General features: G+C 38.9%; 1 protein-coding gene across 1 annotated transcript; it reads right to left on the bottom strand.

Annotated features, from left to right (window-relative positions):
• Nucleotides 1–3,069: 3,069 nt before the first annotated feature.
• Nucleotides 3,070–24,214, bottom strand: myl9b (myosin, light chain 9b, regulatory). Its single transcript, XM_057846638.1, has 4 exons — nt 24,068–24,214; nt 10,043–10,246; nt 9,778–9,939; nt 3,070–3,955 (listed from the first exon to the last, which is right to left on the bottom strand). Exons 2-4 carry the CDS (start codon nt 10,224–10,226, stop codon nt 3,780–3,782), a joined length of 522 nt encoding a protein of 173 aa, XP_057702621.1. The 5' UTR covers nt 10,227–10,246; nt 24,068–24,214; the 3' UTR covers nt 3,070–3,779.
• Nucleotides 24,215–24,433: the final 219 nt, after the last annotated feature.

The raw sequence follows: 24,433 nt of genomic DNA, 5'->3' as shown, positions 1-24,433 counted from the left end.
GTGTATCAAATACTTGTTCTCCCCACTGTATCCTGTCGTGTTTTCCACGTCTCTCTCTCTCTCTCTCTCTCTCTCTCTCTCTCTCCAACACACCTGAATCAAATGATTGTCATCAGCAACCTCCCCAGAAGCCTGGTAATGATCCTGATTATTTGATTCAGGTGTGTTGGAGGAGGGAGACATGGAAAACACGACAGGAAAAGTGACTCCGAGGTCCGGATTTAATGAACCCTGATGTCGAAAAAACTCTGATAAAAAGCTTGAAAAAAATAATGAATTAGTTCAAAAAGTGCAACTCTTTAGCATTCAGGAACGCTATAAGAAATGAATGAAAAACATTGTGGTGGTCTGTATATATTACTTTTATAGAGCAAGTGCAGGGAAATATATATGGAATCACTCCATTCTGAGGAAAAAAAATATGGAATCGTGAGAAACAAAGAGTAATGTAAATAATGTAGGGCTCTCAAACGATTAAAATTTTTAATCGAGTTAATTACAGCTTAAAAATTAATCGTAATTAATCACAATTCAAACCATCCATAAAATATGCCATATTTTTCTGTAAATTATTGTTGGAATGGAAAGATAAGACACAAGACTGATATATACATTCAGCATACAGTACATAAGTACTGTATTTGTTTACTATAGCAATAAATCAACAAGATGGCATGAACATTATTAACATTCTTTTAAAGCGATCCATGGATAGAAAGACTTGTAGTTCTTTAAAAGATAAATGTTAGTACAAGTTATAGAAATGTTATATTAAAACCCCTCTTAATGTTTTCGTTTCATTAAAATTTGTAAAATTTTCAATCAAAAAATAAACTAGTAGCTCGCCATTGTTGATGTCAATAATTACACCATGCTCACTCATGGTACTAACCCATAAAATCAGTTGGACCCAAGCGCCAGCAGAGGGCGCCAAACACCAAAAAACAAGTAACAAGCGGATATTATACTGTACTGTCATTTTAATCTGTTTGAACGGGGCATGTGTGTTAATTGCGTCAAATATTTTAACGTGATTAATTTTAAAAAATAATACTTACCACCTGTTAACGCGATATTTTTTACAGCCTTAAAATAATGTAAACTTAGTACTTCAGAAATCGGTCCTTTAAAAAAGTTGACACTTGGACGGTCAGCAAATCCTTCTGGCTGCTTCGCTGACGAGAACCAATCATGGGCCCAGACTACGTTCCATTATTCCAATTGCGCGCACACTCTTCACGTGCACATGGAGTACTTGAAGAGCCTTTGGTTGCATTGCAAAGCTGCAAAAACAAAAAGAAGGCCTTATCCAAGCCGGGGCAGACCAGAGCGCAGCATACACACTTGCCTGTATTTGCCAGCAGATTGAATTTGGTGAGTAATGGTTTCAATCGTTTTCATATTTTACGATATAATAAAGTTACTGCCGTTCGTTGCACCTTGCGTTGAACACTGCCATAGCTAGCCAAATCTCCCGTGAAAAAATAGCTCCCGTTAAGTTAGCGTCAAGCTTGTGTATTTAACGGTAATATAAACGAAGAAACACACTGTTAAGTCAAATTGAGTGGCATGCTCTCGGATGGGGGGCGCCTCGAATCGATCCCCTCGTCTGCCTGAGGCTCGTTATTGTCGACTGGCACTTGAGCTGACGGCTGGTGGTCTGTCAAAATTTTCTCCCTTATAAAATTTTGCTCCCAAAGCTTTTGTGGCGCTGATAAAGCCCTCTTTTACATTCAGTTAGACTCGCAATGGTATCCAAAGGTGCTAACTAAACTAGATACATCATAAACATACATGTGCAACACGAAAATGGCGTAAATTACCGTATTGGCCCAAATATAAGACTGTCTTTTTTGCATTGAAATAAGACTGAAAAAGATATTATATTCGCGGTCTAGACATTAGACCCATACATGACGCTAAATGGCGCCAGATATCAATGAAGTGATGTTCTGTCGTGACAGATCTTAGCTACTCTCCCCATTCACGACGCTAGATGGCGCCAGATACCATTTAAGCGATAGTCGGTCATGACAGATCTCAGCTTCTCTCAAGTTTAACCAGTTTGCATTATTTTATTGCAGTTTTTTTCCTTATTCAGATTTGTTTCAAGACTACAGTTACAGTTAGACTTCACTTTGATGGTTAATTCAGTTATTGCAGTTTTGTTGTTTTATCACAATAGATTGGTTTATTTACATTTCAAAAACCAGAAGCCATTCATTTACGAATGTGATTGCACTGTAGTTTACATATTTAAATGTTCACATATTAAGATTTGAATGAGGCAAAATAACATGATTTTTTTCCCTCAAATATATTGTTATAATAATCAGTTTCGGATGTACTGTAATTATTTTCTGTATAAAAATTAATTTGGTGTTCAAAAAGTCTTTTTTTCAAACTTGACTCTTGAAAAAGAGGAGGTCGTCTTACAGTGCCCTCCATAATTATTGGCACCCTTGAAAAAGATGTGTTTTTTTAACTTCTAATAATTTTTTTTAATTCAAATAATATGGGACCTGAATGGAAAAAAAGAGAAAAATCCAACCTTCAATACAAGTGCATTCATTCAGCGGGGGAAAAAATCCCACATAAAGAAAAAATTATTTGACATCAAATAATGTGTGTCACAATTATTAGCACCCCTGGTGTTAATACTTTGTACAACCCCCCTTTTGCCAACAAAACAAGGTCTGGGGACTGAGATGGCCATGGGAGGAGCTTGATTTTGTGTCTGGTGAACCATTTCTGTGTAGATTTGGCCATTGGGAGGGGGTTAGGGTTTACGGCTACTTCGCGGTTTTTCAATTATTGCGGCGGTTTCTGGTCCCCATTAACCGCGAAAAACAAGGGATCACTGTACTTCCACTCGGTTGAGAATCTAATCACATTTGCCGTGCAGGAAAATTGTATTTTCTGTCTTACAAAAACTACAAAATTGCTGTGAACAACCAAAGGCAGACTTTGGACTACAGTTTGAAAAACTTAAAACTTTTTTTGCGCAGACATTTTGTTCCATTTGTTTTAACAAAAATAATATTTGGATGAGAAAAAGAAAACACGTCCTATAGTAAATCCTTCTTTATTCACCTTGGCAATTTACAACCTGCTGTTTCACAATACACTTTCTGATCAAATACAAAACCAGCTGGTGAAATCGGAGTTTTCACTAAAAACACTTATCATTTCCACATACTGCACACCACACCCCACATTCCATTGTCATAAAAAGCAGGGGAAGGAAGCTTTTCCTATCAGGGCCATATAGTATCTTGAAAATAAATGCAAGTATTTTTACTTTATAACCATGTAGAGGTCAAATCTTTGATTCAATTCCTTTGAGATCTTAGAATTCGATCAGATTCATTCTCAGGCGTGAGTTCCCAGCCGCCGTCAGAAAGGAATAAACACAATAGGAGCAATCTACTTCAAGGTCCATTTTCTGTAAATTCATACTTAAACCTATTCTCGGGAAAAATTCCATTGCTTTGTGCAAGCGTGCTAGCTAAATGGTTGAAAGAGGGTAAGCATTTCAGATATTGTGCATCAGATTGGCCCTCTGCATTGTGTGTTGAAAAGCATCCCAACGCTATCAGTCAATGAGATGCAGCACTTCATGATAAGCTTCAAGATTATTAGAAAATATTTTATAATCAAATGAAACCAAAACCTTTAATGGCATGGTATGTATTACTTCATAAAAGTCGGACGGGCAAATGGACGGGTGGTGACGTGAGTGTACGGGCGCAGGTGGGTAGCCGCGTCCCCTTTCTGCTCTACTCGTCATCCTTGTCTTTAGCGCCATGTTTGAGAATACGGGTGAATTCGGCGTAGTTAAAATTGCCCTTCTTATCGATGGGCGCCTCACGGAAGAGCTCGTCCACTTCTTCGTCGGTGAAGCGGTCGCCCATGGTGGTAAGAAGTTCCCTCAGATGGTCCTCGTGGATAACACCTTGGAGGGAAAAAGTGTTACTGAGACACCTAACATTCATTTTTATGGAACTACAGTCATGTGAAAAAATTAGGACACCCTATCGAAGCCTGTGTGTTTTCTAACATATTTGGTCATATGGATATTTAATATACAGTGTATCACAAAAGTGAGTACACCCCTCGCACTTCTGCATGTTTTGAATGTCCTCCACTTGTAGACTATTTTCCGGACAGTGGAATGGCTGATTTTATATTCTTTTGAGATATTTTGAAATCCCTTACCAGACTCATAAGCGTCTACAATTTTCTTTCTGAAGGCCTCAGACAGGTCCTTTGATCTCACCATGGTGTTTTCTCTCACTTCAACAGTCAGGGGCACACCAAACTAAATGTGAGGTTTAAACAGGGGTGAAAGTGGATAGAATTTGTTGCCGGAACGGTGTGGGGGGGGGGTTGGATCCTCCTAAAACCACCGAAATGCTAAAACTGCTTTTGGCACAGTTACAAATATAACACACAATAAAACAACAGGTTTCACAGTGGTTTGCACGTTCCCCTCACAGTTCTGAGATCAACAAGTGTTCATTCACGGGCTCCAACCTTCCAGTGTGGAGTTTGCATGTTCTCACCACGCCTGCGTTGGTTTTCTCCTGGTGTGCGTGAAAGCAGGGCTAAACTAAACAGGAAACAGGGAAAGCTGGAAATAGCTAAATTAAACTGAAAACATAACAAAATTATACGTTCGGTTCGGGCCAGGGTTCTCGCTAACTTTTTAAAATAAATATATATTTATATATGTATACTAAAACGATGTATGAATGTTAACTAAGGAATACTTGTTATCAAATAAATAATTTGGAAAAAAGAGAAGGCGCTGTATGGTCATTGCAGAGCCAGAGCGTGCTATGCGCCCTCTTTTTAATATTCACCTCTGCAAGACGGCAAAACCGCGTCTCTTTATTTATATTTAGCCAACTTTTCCAGAGTTATTTCGTTGTGTAAATGTATTTATAATGATCATAAAAATATGTAGACTATTTCAACATTAAGAAAAGTTGCGTTTTTTTCTCTGCCAACTGAGAATTCGTTACAAAAGACAGGCATTTATGCATAGGCATTGTCACCAAATGTGATCACACAAAATGCAACCAGTCCGTTTTCCAAGCAGCAAGCAGTGCTTTGTCCATGTCTGACTGGCGCATCCCTTCCCTTTCCTTCTCCTCCTGAGTCTTCACAAATAATACATAGAATTTTGAGGTTTTTATCGGGCTCGGGCCTACAAATAAAATATAACGTTTTTTTTTCCGGGTTCAGGCCTACAAATAAAACATAACATTTTGGGGGGGGTTTCGGGCTCGGGCCCGCAAATCCGGTTAATTGAATGGGCTCGGGCCGGGTCGGGCTACAATACCCGCGGACCCGGGTCGGGTCGGGCTGGATTTTTCAGCCCTGATCTTACCTCTTGATGACCTTAAATTGGTTGCAGTTACATGTCGGGAACGCTCCCTCCGGAACAAAACACGACACGATTTGACCAACATTGTGACAACCAATGCTGACCAAAAATGACGTAATGTCCAGGTTATAAAATTGCGCCAGCAGCCCTCCACGCACAGAGAGCGCCAGTAGGCAACACGGGACAAGTCCGTGAAAGCGTCCAACCTGCTTCATTCTTAAGACATCTTTTCATGTGAAAGCAATGACAAGAGTAGATCCCGCGTCACCTGATACGGGAATTTCCCTGGATATATGTGTGAAAAGGGCTACAGGCAACACGACTTGTCAGATCGAGATGTTGGGAAGAACTATGTAGAATAAATGAATAATAAAAATCTGTGAAAACGGACGACGCTAAACAAGCTCTTTATTAGCCTTGTTGTCAATACTTGTGGATATAAATCTGACGTTAGTAGATTGTTCTTATTGGTGATGCGTGTGTGGCAGTTTTTGTTTTGTTTTGTTTTTTGTTTTTGAAATGGGTTTTGACAGTTGCCGTCATATTTTCGGGATCAAAGCACCGTATGCCGCATCGGCGTTCTGCCATTGTATTTCTTGGCGGAACGCCGATCTGGTCCGTTGCGGCTCACTTTCACCCCTGGGTTTAAATAAGGCAAGCCTTCTTCAAACACTGGGTAATGATGTTCTAATCATGTGCACCTGATTTGATACACCTGTCTGTGATTTTAGCCATGTTAAGTGGGATTGAATGTGGGGGTCTTAATTTAATTCCTCAAAAGAAATTGCATTTATTTAACATTACATTTTACATAAGGTTGAAAAAGAATTTCAATTTTATTTGTTTAGTTCTATGACTTGAATCTCCCCAAATTGTTAGCATTTACAGTAGAGATGTCCCGATCGATCGTCATTCCGATCGATCGGGTCCGATCACGTCATTTTCAAAGTATCGGAATCGGCAAAAAAATATTGGACATGCCTTTTTTTAATATATATATATTTTTTAATTAAATCGTTTTCTAATTGTATTTGTTACAGACATAATATGTTACACTCATCCAGAGTCTTTAGTTTAGGCTTAAGGTAGGGTTATGAAATTTATCCCGATAATGGCGGTAATTAATTTTTTCAAAAATGTATCACGCGAAAATATTTACCGCAATTTATGCATGCGCTGCACAACCCACTCACGCGATGGCGCCGTTTTACCTATATAGAGAGCTAAAAGGCAGCGTAAAATGAATAGAGTGAATTTTGGCAGCCTTTGGAGCCTTTTTTTAATTGGGTAAAGCCTTACAATCCCTCTCCCTACGCTTAGAAATATCGTGGGAAGCAAGGTAGTAATTGATCTTTTTCTTAACACCTTATGTTATTTCCCAACGCAGAGAAATATCAATTGCTAGCACTATGCACAGTCATGGTTGCACTTCCTATCATGCATTTGGGCATGGCTACAGTATCATTTACTGAAAGCTCAACAAATACACTAGATGGCAATATTTAGTCACAATATACAAAGTCACATTTATCCTTTAAGAATTACAAGTCTTTCTATCCGTGGATCACTCTCACAGAAAGAATGTTAATAATGTGAATGCCATCTTGAGGATTTATTGTCATAATAAACAAATACAGTACTTATGTACTGTCTGTTGAATGTATATATTCGTCCGAGTTTTATTCATTTTTTTCTTAATGCATTGCCAAAATGTATATGATCGGGAAAAATTATCAGGAATGATTGGAATTAAATCGAGAGCAACAAAAAAAAAAAAGCAATCGGATCGGGAAATATCGGGATCGGCAGATACTCAAACTAAAACGATCGGGATCGGATCGGGAGCAAAAAAAAACGATCGGAACAACCCTAATTTACAGTGTATCACAAAAGTGAGTACACCCCTCGCATTTCTGCAGATATTTAAGTATATCTTTTCATGGGACAACACTGACAAAATGACACTTTGACACAATGAAAAGTAGTCTGTGTGCAGCTTATATAATAGAGTTGATTTATTTTCCCCTTAAAATAAAGCTATTAATATCTAAACCCCTGTCAACAAAAGTGAGTACAGTCCTTAGAAACTACATCCCTAAATGTCCAAATTGAGTACTGATTGTCATTTTCCCTCCAAAATGTCATGTGACTCGTTACAGGAGTGCTGTCAGCATTGCTGCAGAGATTGAAGAGGTGGGGGGTCAGCCTGTTAGTGCTCAGACCATACGCCGTACTCGACATCAAATTGGTGTACATGGCTGTCACCCCAGGAGGAAGCCTCTTCTGAAGACGATACACAAGAAAGCCCGCAAACAGTTCGCTGAAGACATGTCAAAAAGCACATGGATTACTGTCCTATGGTCCGATGAGACGAAGATTATTTTTTGGTTCCGATGGTCTCAAGCATGTGTGGCGGCGACCAGGTGAGGAGTACAAAGATAAGTGTGTAATGCCTACAGTCAAGCATGGTGGTGGGATTGACCCCCCACACACACACACACACACACACACGCCTCTTCAATCTCTGCAGCAAGGCTGACAGCACTCATGTAATGAGTCACATGACATTTTGAAGGGAAAATGACAAGCAGTACTCAATCTGGACATTTAGGGATGTAGTTTCTAAGGATTGCACTCACTTTTGTTGCCAGGGGTTTAGATATTAATGGATATATTTTGAGTTATTTTGAGGGGAAAATAAATTAACTTTATTATATAAGCTGCACACAGACTGCTTTTCATTGTGTCAAAGTGTCATTTTTTCAGCATTGTCCCATGAAAAGATATACTTAAATATCTGCAGAAATGTGAGGGCTGTACTCACCTTTGTGATACACTGTAAATGCTAACAATTTTGGGAGATTCAAGTAATAGAACTGGACAAATAAAACTGAAATTCTTTTTTAAACTTCTGTATAATGTAATGTTAAATAAATGCAATTTCTGTTGAGGAATAAATTAACACACACCCACATTCAATCCCACTTAACATGGCTAAAATCACAGACAGGTGTAACAAATCAGGTGCACATGATTAGAACATCATCACCCAGTGTTTTGAAGAAGGATTGCCTTATTTAAACCTCACATTTAGTTTGGTGTGCCCCTGACTGTTGAAGTGAGCGAAAACACCATGGTGAGATCAAAGGACCTGTCTGAGGCCTTCAGAAAGAAGATTGTAGACGCTTATGAGTCTGGTAAGGGATTTCAAAATATCTCAAAAGAATATAAAATCAGCCATTCCACTGTCCGGAAAAAAATCTGCAAGTAGAGGACAGTCAAAACAACTGCCAACATGCCCTGGTCTGGCTGTCCAAACAAGTTCACTCCAAGAGCAGACCGCAGGATGCTAAAAGAAGTCTCCAAAACCCTGAAATGTCATCATGGGACCTACAGTAGGCTCCTGATAGTGTTGATGTGAAAGTGCATGCCTCTACAATCAGAAAGAGACTTTACAAGTTTAACCTTCATGTGAGGTGTGCAAAGAGGAAACCTTTGCACTCCAAAAAGAACATGAAGGCCAGACTGAAGTTTGCCAGACTGAATGTAGACAAAGACCAGGACTTCTGGAATAATGTTCTTTGGACAGATGAGTCTAAAACTGAATTATTTGGACACCAGAACAGAGGACATATTTGGCGTAAACCCAATACAGCATTCCAGGAAAAGAACCTCATACCAACTGTGAAGCATGGAGGTGGAAGTGTCACGGTTTGGGGATGCTTTGCTAAAGCAGGACCTGGCCAGCTCACCATCATAGAGTTCACCATGAATTCTATCGTGTATCAGAGGGTGCTTGAGAAACATGTAAGATCATCAGTGGAAAATTAAGGCTGAAGAGAAACTTGACCCTGCAACACGACAATGACCCAAAATATACCAATAAAACCACCAAGGACTGGTTGAAAAGGAAAAAAATTGAGAGTCCTGGAATGGCCGGGTCAAAGCCCAGATCTTAATCCCATTTGGATGCTGTGGGGTGACTTGAAACGGACTGTAAATGCAAGAAACCCCTCAAAAATCTCACAGCTGAAAAGTATTCTGCATTGAAGAGTGGGGCAAACGTTCTTCAGACCGATGTCAAAGGTTGGTAGATGGCTCCAAAAGCGTCTCACTGAAGTTATTTCAGCTAAAGGGGGTAACACTAGCTATTAGGTGGTAGGGTGTCCTAACTTTTTCCTCAGTTAGAATATGCATTTTTGTTGAAATATTGGGTTTATTGAGTAAAACAACGTTAATTTTTGTTGTTTACCTGCAATTAAATCACTTTCTTTTCAAGAGATAAAGAAAAACATGTGCCATGTGAACATTTCTTAATAAAGAACTGATTTTTTAATGGGGTGTCCTATTTTTTTCACATGACTGTAAATCTAATCACAACTCACCAGAACCTTCCTCGTCAAAACAGGCAAAGGCATTGCGGATAACGTCTTCTGGGTCGGTGCCATTGAGCCTTTCCCCAAACATGGTGAGAAACATGGTGAAGTTGATGGGTCCCGGTGCTTCGCTCATCATGCCCTCCAAGTATTCATCAGATGGGTTTTTACCTGACGGTAAGAAAATTTTGTAGCTATGTGAACTTGTCATGGTAACAATAATACATTGAGGGGGACACAGGTAGTCCCTTAAATGGTGAGGTCCGATGAATACCCAAAGAGGCCAACATATCATGCAGATCTTCTTTGTCGATGAAGCCGTCTCTGTTCTGGTCAATCATGTTGAAGGCTTCTTTGAATTCCTGAATCTGCGACTGGTCAAACATGGCGAACACGTTGGAGGTGGCCCTCTGGGGGCGCTTCTTCGTCGTCTTCCCCTTGGCGCGCTTGCTCGACATGACGGCAGCTTTGTTTGGGCCTGTGCACAGATTGATTAAAAAAGACTTCCATGTGACACTTAAAGATATTACAGTATACGCACATTTTTAGTGATACTTTTAAATACTTTTATACTCCATGCATGCTCCACCAATGCCATGATGTGTACGCAGAGCCCTGATATTTTACATGAGACTGCCCCAAATAGCCCTTTTTCTTCCTTTCCATCAAGAGTCTTCGAATTGAAGACGCTGGGTGAACACACACCTGTGCACGTGTACGCGTGTCCCCGCGGCAGCAGCACTTTTACACCAAGCCTCCGTCTGATCTCTGCTTGGCAAAAGCACCTTTCCAATCCACTTTTCTAACCCATTTAAGACTTGCTATTAACAGTAAACAAGTATGTCAGCTGTTTTTACGTTTCTGTTGCTGATTTGATGGCCGATAAGCACTCCTGCAGGGTGCAGTTACGCTTTGGGCCAGAGGTGGCAGTCGTGAGTGAAAAAGTACCTACGTCACAAAATGACATGTCGCTGTATCCGGCCGCCATATTGTCCATCATTTTTTAGCCCTATTCTCAATGGTTTCAATTAGTCGTGCAATTTATAGAGCAGTTCATGGAAGCCCCGGTGTTATCTGACGCTGTAAACTCATTGGATGCGTTGCATAAAAGGCGTTATGTGGAAAAGCTTCAGTTTATCCATTCGCCAGATCCATATTTGATGCCTAAATCGATGTTTTTCGACCCGCTGTCTCCGCCGTCTCTGCCTGACATCTGCTACCCTGATATTTACAACTATCTTGTCCACACAAAATCAGCCTATTCTCACGAAAGTTTGAAAAACTTTAAGAGCATGGAGGCTTATAAATACTTCGTTGCTGGTTGGGGGAAACAGGTCCTCGAACACGAAAATTCGGCAGGAATCTATCTTGTGCTCGGGAAGGTGAGTTACGAAATTTTCAATTCAAAATCTTTTGTTCTTGCTAACATCCACTGTCAAGTCTAATGTATTTCATGTCATTTGTCAATGGAGCTAGGGCTTTTAATGTTTATATGGTTTAGCGATAGCACTCTCACTACATACATATATAATATTTAATAAATATGAAGTGCGATAGCACTACTCCAGATTGTCCCCAGTTGAATTTATTTTTTGGCTTTTGACCTCAATAGTGAAATTGTAAATTAATTGAATGACAACTGTCTTATTATCCCCCTATAATTATATATTTTCAGGTAGTTCATTCACGAGGTCTGAGTGTATGTTGTCGGCGATTAGCCTAGCAATGGTCTTAATTGTGGTTGTCAGCCCAAAACCCTCTAAATATATATTAAATGCATCTTAACAGATATAAAATGACTACTACATAATCTGTGGTAATCGTTTGGAGCCCAGTTTTCTCGTCGAATTGCAGCAGCCCATCTCGCTCTCCTCTCCGGTGTTGTGCCGAAAAATAGCCGCCACGCGTGAAATGTCCCCCCTGACGGGAACGCTTATATTTAACGTTTTATTGAGCGTTTATTTGATTTATTTGTTTATTTATTCTATCATTGAGCGCCCACACGTCACTCGTACAGCTTTTTCTTACCAATCGATGGACATGGAAACGATTTTCTTGTACCGTGAATACATGTATTATTTTACTCTGCTTGAACTAATAAATGTCATACCTGTGTGATTGTCATTGAGATATGGTCGTGAAAACCTGTAGACAAATAAATTTCTGTTCAAAGATGGTTATGCGGCCCAGTCCACGGTTTGTTACTAAAATAAAGTACTAGTATTTTGTCTAATTTATTTATTTAAAACTGATTTTACAGTCGTAAATCCATTACTGTAATGCGTACATGAAAACATTTTGATGTTTTCACCTCAATATAGCGTTATAAATAAGCGTTCCCATCAAGGGGGACATTTCATGCGGGGCGGCTATTTTTCGGCACAACACCGGGTCTCTCGGAATCTGGTAGAACTTCAAGTCTCTTTGTCTATCTTCTCTGTTATTGCAACCAACCGCCACACACGCCTTCACCATTTTGATTATTAATGTTAACGAGCAGAAAAACGCCATAATAGGAGGAATTTACGTAGAGGTAATGCATCAACAGTGACGAGTTGACGGACAATATGGCGCGGGGGCGTGGTTGTGACATCATGTGAGTAGGGTCTATAGACTCCAATCACATGTCGTCACAACTCCACCCCCCTGACTGGAGCCGCCATATTGTCCGTCAGCTCGTCGTGTTTACACATTACCGCTACATACTTGCCTCCTATTGCAGCGTGTTTTTCTGCTCGTTAACATTAATAATCAAAATGGTGAAGGCGTGTGTGGCAGTTGGACTTGAAGTTCTACCGTATTCCGAGAGACCCGAAGAGGAGCGCGAGATGGACTGCTGCAATTCGATGAGAAAACTGGGCACCAAACGATCACCACAGACTATGTAGTAGTCATTTTATACCTGGTAAGATGCATTTAATAAGTATTTAAAGGGTTTTGGGCTGACAACCACAATTAAGATCATTGCGAGGCTAATCGCCGACAACATACAGTTTCAAATTCAAGATGTTTATTTCTTCCGCCATCATTATTTTTTGAATAATATTTAGCTGGTACCAAGTGAAAGAAGCTGGCCTCGTTTACGGATCATCAGTTAAACAGGGGTGTCCAAACTTTTTGCAAAGGGGGCCAGATTTGGTGTGGTAAAAATGTGGGGGGCTACCTTGGCTGATTTACGTAGAACAATATATTTAAACAAATTTTAGCAAGCCCTTCTGTGTGTCACATTCGCTTTATTATTATTTTTTTTTATGCATAATTTCAACAATCTCGCCTTTTTGGCGTTCTCTTTCGACCCTCTGGCTCTTGCGAAATACTGCTGCTGTGAAATTAATCTAGCTTCAAGTTGCTTTTATTTGTCGCTGCGTATCTTCCCTTTAATGTCGTACATGTCAGCGTGTCTTGTTTGGTAATATAGCGTCACATCGAACTCTTTGAAAACAGCGACTGTCTCTTTGCAAATGAGGCAGACATAATTGTTGCGTATTTTACTAAAGAAGTAGTCCAATATCCACCTATCCTTGAAGCGTCGGCCATCGCAGTCAACTTTTTTTTTTAATTGATTGTCACCATTTTAGAAAATTGGAAGTAAAGGGTCACACGGGGTAGTGTTGCTTAGAGTGCTGCTTTTAAAGTTTTTCAAAGTTTCGTGAGAATAGGCTGAGTTTCTGTGGACAAGTTAGTTGTAGATATCAGGGTAGCAGATGTCAGGCAGAGACGGCGAAGACAAGGGGTCGAAAAATATCGATTTAGGCATCAAATATGGATCTGGCGAATGGATCGACCGAAGCTTTTCCACATAACTCCTTTTGTGCAACACATCCAATGAGTTTACAGCGTCTGAAAGCAAGGGGGCTTCCATGAATTGCACTATAAATTGCACGATAAATTGAGACCATTGAGAATACGGACGCACAATGACGGACAATATGGCGGCACAATACAGCAACATGTCATTGTGTGACGTTGGTGATTGGGGTCTATAGCACATTTAAACTCTCCCCAATATATGGCGGAAAGCACAGACAAGAATGAAAAAGCAGTTTCTGCACTTGCACTCCTCTTTAAGATAAACTGCTGTATTTTAAGCCAAAAGAACTGTTGCGTTTGATAGAACAATATATCTCTATGCTGCTATAGCAGATTCTTGGCGCATTAAGCCCCCGAACTATTTTTAATTTGTCCGTTTTACCCTGGAAACCCACGTTTACAGACGTCGCGCAGCCGCTTTTGTTTCAACCAGTTTTTAGCTTAGAATCATAAAGTGATGTCTCATATTTCGTTTCAATATAATAAAACGACTTTAAAAAATGATTCACTCACATATTTTAAACGTTTAAACAAATTATGTCACAATGAAAAAAATGGCATCTGTAAAAAAAAGTCAGATATCTACCTCATAACTATCGCTTAATTGTATTTTTTTTTTGTTAATGTTGCATTTTCTCCGATATGTTAGATGAGAAATAATCCATCCAAACAAAGAAAAGAAAAAGAAAAAAAACTTTTATAAGGGTAAATATATGAAAAAGAAAATCTCAACCACTCCTTTATGTCTGCGATTTCTGCATCGCGACCCTTGTTATATTGCCATGTTCCACCCTTAAAATAAAAAAAATCCAGCTGTGTCCATTCACAGCTGTGACATGACCTCAGTGATACATGCTACATGGAGTTTTTGGATCGAAAGAAGGTAAGTACGCGATAATATCTCGTTAAAGTCATGGCGTCTGTAATTCTGCTCTTGCGTGCTCTCACCTCCAGAAAGGGTTTTGCTGTTTAAAAAAAATTTTTTTTTTCAAAATACCCTTCAGTTCAAAATTTTTCTTCCACGAGAAAATTAAGATTTTAAGCTTTCCAATGATGTATCACACATGCATATCGGACAATTTTGAAAGTTGGCAAAGTTGGGTGTCTCAGAGCGCAACTTCAAGTCACCTGAGTGTTTTCCGCCATATACAATATTTTAGGAAGAATAAGTTGTACATGACAGTACACTAAATAATGAATCTAAGGAATAAGAATTAATCAGGGTAGCGTTGGCTGATAAGGACTTTTTAACCGGTATCCCGATACTGTCTAACTCCATAAATCCAATACCGATTGTCAAGTTCAAAAACAGATCCCTAGGTAGATATTCGTAAAATTACCCAAAAATAAGGAGAAAAGACACTCAGTTTTCTTGGCCAAGGAGAGCAAGGAGGGACTAGACAGTGAAATGCTAGATTACGCTGCTTAGTCACCAAAATTGATCTCGACTAAACTCCTTGCTCTTTCTTTTATTAGGGGCTTGTCCTAACACAGAAAGGTGCCGCCCTAAAGGGAGGGGGAAAGCAAGCTGGAGACACCCATGTGATTTTGATTGGCTATGTGTGAGAATGTAGGCGGAACTAACTAAATACACGTGTGTAAGCAAAGGCACTTAGATAGATAGATAGATAGATAGATAGATAGATAGATAGATAGATCAAACCAATAAATGTGGTTGTGGACTTAAAATATCATGGCTTTTTGTAATGTGATGCTCTTATAATGATGATGCTCAAATAACAAATCCCAAGCAACTTAGTTTGGATACATCTGATATTTCCCACTCTAATTTGGAAATAAATTATTTAAAAATCAAACAATGTGATTTTCTGTTTTTTTTCCACCACATTCTGTCTCCCATGGTTGAACCCATGTTGACAATTACAGGCCTCTCTAATATTTTCAAGTAGGAGAACTTGCACAATTGGTGGTTGACTAAATACTTATTTGCCCCACTGTATTTTGAGGATTTTGGTCTTTTACATTTCACTGTAACTGGCAACATTCCCACACTAGCACAAAAAATGATGTATCAGAAACAGCAGAGGATATTACAGGTATATGTTTCTCCTATTATTAGGCAGAGCATAGCCATTTTTCTCCAATTTATTAAACGCTAGCTAAATCAGTTCGTGTTTCGATTGCAGAAAATAATTACTCCTGAAAGGAACAAATGGTGGTTCAAACAATGTACAATGCATTCATAGTGTGTGTGTGGATCATCATTCCACTAGCTTCACACATTCTGTTCACTGACGGGTGAGAAAATGACACCTTTTCACAGCAGCTAACTTGACATGTACCCACAAATAGGCCTGTCATTCATTTCCAGCCCCGACTTGTGATCCGTGATTGCTGTTGATACCAAGAGAGCTCATTCAGTTTTCGAGCAAGACATCCACTTTAATGGATGAGTCACACCAAGGAGACATCACTCTTGGATCCCTGAGCCAAATGACTGTATTCCATTTCAACCAGTTGCAAAATGAGACAGCTACCCACATCCCACCCTCGAGGGGAGGTACAGACCATGCTGTGGGTTAGCTGTTCAATCCCAACTCCAATTAATACTGCATCTTCAAAAAGAAAGTAGTTTTACGTTACAGTGGTACCTCTACTTGCAAACGTCTCTACATGTGGAATTTTCAGATTACTATAAGCCTCAACGGGAAAATATGACCTCTTGTTACAAAAGAAATTTCAGGGTAAGAAAGGCAAAAATACAGTATGGTTTACTGAACGTAACATACCGTATTGACCCGAATATAAGACGGCCCTGATTATAAGATGACCCCCTCTTTTTCAAGACTCAAGTTTGAAAAAAAAGACTTTTTGAACACTAATTTTTATACAGAAATAATGACAGTACATCAAAAACAAATGATTCTAACAATATATTTGAGAGAAAAAGAATGTTATTTTGCCTCATTCAAATCTTGATATCTGAACATTTAAATATGTAAATGAATGACTTCTGGTTTTTGAGATGTAAATAAACCAATCTATTGTGATAAAACAACAAAATTGCAATAACTGCATTATTCAACAAATCTGAAAAAGGAAAAACATTGCAATAAAATAATGCAAACTGGTAAAACTTGAAAGTAGCTGAGCTCTGTCATGACACAACATCGCTTCAATGATATCTGGCGCCATCTAGCGGCGTGAATGGAGAGAGTAGCTGAGATCTGTCATGACAGAACATCGCTTCAATGGTATCTGGCGCCATCTAGCGTTGTGAATGGGTATAATGTCTAGACCGCGAATATAAGACGACCCCCTCTTTTTCACTCTTATTTCAATGCAAAAAAACACCGTCTTATATTCGGGCCAATACAGTACTTATAGCTGCTCTGCCATTGGCTATTGCCGAACATCTTCCTGGCATCCAGTTGGCTAAGAGGGGTGTCGACTGCATGTGTATGTGTTAGGGGTGTAACGGTACACAAAAATCTCGGTTCGGTACGTACCTCGGTTTTGAGGTCACGGTTCGGTTCATTTTCGGTACAGTAAGAAAACAGAATGCAAAATATAAATGTGCTAGTTGTTTATTACACACCTTTGTGCTTTCAACAATAGGAACATTAGCCTATAAAAAGCTAGAATTCTGCTCAAAAAGTAGCGGGTATTTAAAGATAATCCAACAACAAGTTGCCTTTCAGACCACGCGTATTGGTCAGCTTTCTTTCTGAAAGAAAGGGGCCATATTATGGGTAGGACATTGATGTCTATATCATTAAATCCCCCCAAAAGTTGCTTCAATCAAAAAAAGAAAAAAAAATATATATATATATTTTTTTTTTTCCAAACAAAGATAAAAATCATTTGAAAAATAAAATTGCCTTCCCCGATTTTTTTTTTTTTTTTTTTTTTTAATAATATGCAAAGCAAATGACCGTCTTAGGTGCTAGTCACATGATCTGTTCGAGAAATTATTTTGACCCGTTATAAAAATATCTTTTTTGTTTGTCATTTAATTCATTTTTGGTTTTTCCTTTAATGCTTTACAACATATATATATATATATATATATGGCGGAAAACACAGACAAGACTGAAAAAGCAGTTTCTGCTCATGCACTCCTCTTTAAAAGAAACTGCTGTATTTTAAGCCAAAACAACTGTTGTGTTTGATAGAACTATATGTGTATATGCTGTCATAACAGATTCATGGCGCATTAAGACCCGGGACTATTTTTAATTTGCCCGTTTTACCCTCAAAACCCCCGTTTACAGACGTCGTGCAACCGTTTTTGTTTTAACCCAGCAATGAAAACAAGGTAAGTAATTATATTTATTATTCAAAATGTCTGTCATTTTTTAGCTTAGAATCATTAACTGAGGTCTAACATGCTGTTTTAAAAAAAAAAACTACTTTAAAAAATGATTCACTCGCATATTTTAAACTTTTAAACAAATTACGTCACAATGAAAAAAATGGCTTCTGTAAAAAAAGTCACCGATACCTACCTTATAACTATCGCCAAATTGTAATTTTTTGTTACTGTCGCATTTTCCCTGATGTTAGATGATGAAAATTGATCCAAAGAAAGAAAAATTGAAAAAAAAATGTTTAAAAGGTTAAATACATGGAAAAAGAACATCTAGACCACTCCTCTATATCTGCGATTTCTGCATCGCGACCCTTGTTATATTACCATGTTTCACCCACAGAATCCCCAAAAAATCCAGCTGTGGCCATTCACAGCTGTGTATTCACACTCGGTGATACATGCGACGTGGAGTTTTTTGATCAAAACAAGATAAGTACGCGATAATATCTCATTAAAGTCATGGCGTCTGTAATTCTGCTCTCACGTGCTCTCACCTCCAGATAGGATTTTGCTGTTTAAAAAACATTTTTTGTAAAAAAAATGCCCTCCTGTCCAAAATTTTTCTTCCCCCAGAAAATTGAGATTTTAAATTTTCCAATGATGTATCACACATGCATATCAGACAATTTTGAAATCTGGCCAAATTGGGGGTCTCAGAGCGGAACTTCAAGTCACCTGAGTGTTTTTCTCCATATATATAAATGCAATGACACTTTTCGGCCACCGCTTATGCAGGGCAATTACTGGAAGTTCTTTGAGTAACACTTTATTTGACAATGGTGTCATAAGACCATCATAATAATGACATGACAGTGTCATGAGCATTAATGAATGCTTCTGACAGATGTCATTAAGTGTCACCGGACAAAGCTCCATTTATGTGCAGTCCTCACCTTTTTTATACATAATTTGCCGGATGACACTAATGACATTATCTTTCTTCGAGATTATATTGTTTGAATGTTTCTAAATAACTAAATAAGCAGCGACAGCCCATTTTTGGCAAAAAGGTGCACAACTTCAGCACATATTTAAGGCGTGCTGCATCACTTAAACGATATAAATAGACCCCAGCTGCTCTATATTCACAAACGCACTGTCTCTCCATGGGTGTGTGTGAAATGAAGTCTTTCATTGTGTCTCACGCAGAGAGTCATGATGCCGTCTATTGCTATTCCATTTATTGAAGGAAAAGCCTAGCTGTGATAAACATTTCTAATTGTATTATACAGGATGTAAGATCGTTAGCATAACGTTGTCATGTTACTGTATAATCTGAGTACTGGCATGAAGGCACATGTCGAAAACGTTTAGTCACTCTTGGTCAACAGTTTTGGTCTGATTCAGGGCCTTCCTGTTATGCCCTCTCTTTCCTGCTTTTGAATCATTAAACAAGTGCAAACTTTAAGACTTATTATAAAGTATGAGATGATAAAATATTAAGTGATGTAATTTTCAAATGATACACAGTTTGGTCTACATGAGGTCAGTTATGTTAACAAACAAGTGTTAACAAAGTCTAAAATGTAATTCACAAGCTATTAATGATGCTACTCGATGTTAGCAGTGTTTTTGGCAGCCCTTTAAAATTGTGTCTTAGTCTTTTGCACGATAATATTTATTAGTCTTGGTCATATTTTGTTCATCTAAAAATGTGTTTATCTTTGTCGTTGACGAAAACTCAGGACTAATTTCGTCTAGTTTTATTCGACGTTTACTAAAAATATTTTCGTCTGTAAAATAAAAAACTTTTAATAATAAATAATGATTATATAATAATATATATTAATAATACCATTTTATTGCTAGAGCGCTTTTCAAACCACACAAAGACGCTTCACAAGAGACATGGAATCACAGTACAATAAAAAAAGGTATTAAAAGGATAAAAGATTAAAAGCACTATAAAGAGAAGTAAAGATATAACAGAGCTAGGGGTTATGGTGAGTAAGAAAGAGTGAACAGGTGTGTTTTCAGTCTGGATTTTAAAAGTGATAGGGTAGATATGCTGCGAAGATCAGGGGGTAGGGAGTTCCAGAGCTGGGGGGCACACTGACTAAAAGCTCTGGAACCAAAGATGGAGAGGTGGACACGGGGGACGGCAAAATGGATGCGTTGGATTGTTTAAACCGAGTAGATTGCAAAGGTAGCGAGGGGGGGGAAGGCCATGGAGTGTTTTGAAGGTGATGATGAGGATCTTGTAATTGATTTTTTGTTTGATCGGAAGCCAGTGAAGTTGATGGAGGATGGGGATGATGTGGTGTGTTGCGGGGGTTCGAGTGATGAGGCGTGCTGCTGAGTTCAGGAGTTATTTTTACTCAAAAAAATAAATAAATAAAGGTTTCCAACTGTTTCGAGTGACCATTGACAGACGAGCACATATTGTAGCATCTACAAGGACAACGCGAACTTGGTGATAATACACACTTAGCAGGAAAACAGTACATTTTCAATTAATTGTACCCACCTGGATGCCACGAACTGTATGTAAAACAAAAACTTGCCATTAGCATTAGCCTAATGCTAACATAAACGTGAATGCTATGCTAACGCTAAGAGTTGCATTTAGTGTGTGATGATCACTCAGCACAGACCTTTAAATGTTAAAGCAACATTCTGTCCTGCCATGAGAAGAAAACAAATCTTACCGTGCGTGCAAGCCTGGAGATCAGACCCGTGCGGTCCATAAGACGAGCTAGGCAAATGCTAGGCGCGTCGCAGGGTCCAAAAGGCCGTCAAGAAAAATTTTAAAATAATATTTGGTGATAGAAGTATTCAAAAAATTTCACAAGACAATAAAACAAAAGAACAACAATTTATATAATAATAAGTATTTAAATAATAATGGAATCGTTTTTCTAATGCGCCTTCTGCCCGTTTCACTGTTTCCTGTGATGCTGTAATTTCACCACAGTCTCTAATCTCACTCACGCCCCCGCAGACCAGCCAGCTACCTGAAGGTGTAGCTTCCACAATTAAGCGACGTTACGGTGACGACGTCATGAAAAGACAAAAGCCCTCTGGGTCGCATTTTAGAATGAAGAAAGAAGAGAAGCATAAATGTGAAAAAGAGAGAGGTTTGTTGTGATGAAAAAACTTTTTTAATTGCATAAACATGTATACTTAGCGCAATTGGAAGCTAGCGGTTATTGACAAAGAGTTTAGATGACAAACTGCTAAAGCTAAATTATACTGTATCATTAGCCAGGCCTGTTGTTTTCCAAATATTTTCAGTATTCAGCTGTAGATTGAAGTGAGTAAAATTTACTTCCTCTCCCATTTTAAAGAAAGTTGGACAAAGTGATGTGAAACACTTTTACATTGTGTTAAATTGTGCTATTCAAATCAATTATATAACAAATATGTTGCCTAGTGTACCCTGCTGGAGATGAAACTGGTGAGTCGGGGGTGGGGGGCGCAGCACTTCACATGAGTGAAACAACCAGACATTGCTACTAGGCTAACTACCAGTGTTGTTAATCTTACTTTAAAAAAGAAATTAATTCAGTTACAAATTACTTCTCCTAAAAAAGTCATTGAGTTAGTAACTCAGTTACCTGAATGTAAGAGTAATTAGTTAGTTGGCAAAGCAACTGGTGCTACCTTTCATGTTTTTAGTAACCTTTGCTATGTTCGGAAGTCATTAAATTTTGTGATACAACCATTAAAGTTGTTAAAATTGCACCCGTTATAGCATTAGTGTCCTTCTGTCTCCTTTCGATGAAAGTTTTAAAATGGTTTCATCCTTTAAAGATAGATTCAAGTCAAGATTTTGCTGATTTAGGAGTATTTTAGATAAAAAGTTACTTAGGTTCGCTAGGAAGTAGAGATGTCCTGATCGATCGGCATCCCGGTCGATTGGGACATCTCTCGGCATCCCGATCGATCGGGTCCGATCACTTCATTTTCAAAGAATCGGAATCGGCAAAAAAATATTGGCCATGCCTTTTTTAAATATATACAGTATATATTCAATCGTTTTCTAATTGTATTTAACGTCACAGATGTTAAATATTTAACGCAATTAATGTATGCGTTGCACGACCCACTCACGCATTGTCGCGCTCAATCTGTTATGGCGCCGTTTTACCCATTTAGAGAGATAAAAGGCAGCGTAATATGAGTAGAGCGAATTTTGGCAGCCTTTGGAGCCTTTTCTAACAGGCTAAAGCCTTACAATCCCTCTCCCTACGATTGGAAATATCATGGGAAGCAATGTGGGGAAGCAAGGTAGCAATTGATCTTTTTCTTAATACCTTATGTTATTTCCCAACGCAGAGAAGATATATGAATTGGTAGCACTACGCACAGGCATGGTTCCACTTCCCATCATGCATTTGGGTTGAATGGCTGCAGTATCATTTACTGAAAGCTCAACAAATACACTAGATGGCAATATTTAGTCACAATATACAAAGTCACAAGTCTTTCTATCCGTGGATCCCTCTCACAGAAAGAATGTTAATAATGTAAATGCCATCTTGAGGATTTATTGTCATAATAAACAAATACAGTACTTATGTACTGTATGTTGAATGTATATATTCGTCCGAGTTTGATTCATTTTTTTCTTAATGCATTGCCAAAATGTACAGTATATGATCGGGAAAAATTTTCGGGAATGATTGGAATTGAATCGGGAGCAAAAAAAAGCAATCGGATCGGGAAATATCGGGATCGGCAGATACTCAAACTAAAACGGTCGGGATCGGATCGGGAGCAAAAAAACATGATCGGAACAACCCTACTGCTAACTACACATAAAATGTCACACAGTGTGAATATGTGACAGAAACTATTCCGCATTTTCGTCTCATTCTCGTCTCGTCAGACACAAACTGGCATTCGTCTCATTATGTCTTAGTCTCCCAAAGCATGTTTTTAGCTCGTTATCGTTTCGTCATTGTCATGAAAACGATGTTCGTTGACTAAATATTTTCGTTATCGTCATTGTTGATGAAAACAACACTGTATGGTAATAGTAGTATGAAGTTAGGACAAACAATAAAGAAGAAAAGGTGAACTAAGCGGAAGCGTTGGTTCAGTTTACATTTCAATATAACAAAAAGAAAATATGCTTTTGCCTTCCTCCTCATTGGGTGCTAGACCAAACTGGAAACGGACCAGCATCTTAATTCCAAGTTATCCCTTAAGTAACCATGAAATTTGCCATCAGATAAGGCTGCCTCTTATCCACATAGCTTTATATCACTGTCTGTGTGTGTGTGTGTGTGTTTTGAAGGTTGAAATAGCTCCAATGTTAACATTCTAATTTGAGGCCTTCTAATTGAATTATCTGTTTGGCTGTGGTGGAACAGTAGAGTACTGTTTTCCGGACAGAGTATGATCGATGAGGAGAGTTCGGTCTTCGGGGGCTTCAGCTATGTTCAGTGCATGGATCAACAAACAGAATACGTAATAACTATTTTGGACCTCGACAACAGATGGGCCACGGCATGGGTTGAGCTCATCGTTGCATTTGTTCCGTAGATCATAGGTTCTCAGCTGATTAAAAGTTGCGACCCTAAGAAATAGTTAGATTCTTCAATATTGCACTTTCGGTTCTTAATAGTAGCACTATCAAACACAAAGTGTTTTTATTGCTGTTAAAGGGTGCAGGAGTATCCACGTTCCAACTTTGCAGGAGATCTATTGGGCTGACCAAGTGCCGATTTTTCACATATTCATCTGCATATATTTATCAAGTATAGAATGCGACATTAAGTGCCACATTTCTGCTGTTGAACAATCAGTTAAGAATGACTGCTTTTGACTTTTTTCTTCTTAATCCTAGTGTAACTCCTCTAAAACAAAGCACGCCCACACAGTCACTCACGTAAGGCTGATGTGACTCAACAGCCTTCCTGTCATCCCTTACTGCTCACCTAACCATGGAGTTCAAAGGTCAGGAGTTCCAAAAACACAAAATGTGGAGCTTGAGTGAGAGAGTGAAAGAGATCTAAATGGGTCAAAGGAATTCCTCTGTGCAATGGACCAAACACACATACAGTACACTCCGCTACATCCAGTATACAAACAAGCCATCTCTGTGCCCTGTTTTGCAACAACATCTTCACCGCAACACATTTCCACCAAATCCACAGCACTCCCAAAACATTTTGCATGATCCAGAAGGGAAAAGGCTTTCTTTCTCACCTTGGCTTCAGGTAGAAATATGTGGGACTCCCTCAAACGCCTTTTGTCCAGTGTTCCAGACACAGCACTATGTGGGAAGGGAAGCGGGCAGTCCCTCGGAAAAGTTTGTTTAAAGAATCAGACCCTCCCCTTCCCGTCCCAGCCAATGGCGAAGTCGGCCCGGCATGTACAAAGACATCTCAGGGCCAGGCCATTTCTCCATACAAGGCAAAAGAATGCACAAGCTGGAGCTTGCTACTGCCACACAGACACGAGCAAGGATGTTTGTCGGGGGGAGTAGGCAGAAATGACAGGAACTACGATAAGGCGGCCTTATTTAGAGAAAGGGCCTAAATATTTAGGAAGAGGAGGTGCAGTATGGTGCAG

This window comes from Corythoichthys intestinalis, chromosome 9, assembly GCF_030265065.1.
Source record: "Corythoichthys intestinalis isolate RoL2023-P3 chromosome 9, ASM3026506v1, whole genome shotgun sequence".
NCBI lineage: Eukaryota > Metazoa > Chordata > Actinopteri > Syngnathiformes > Syngnathidae > Corythoichthys > Corythoichthys intestinalis.
The sequence above is the reverse complement of the archived record's forward strand: the minus strand, read 5'-3'. Positions and strand labels throughout refer to the sequence as shown.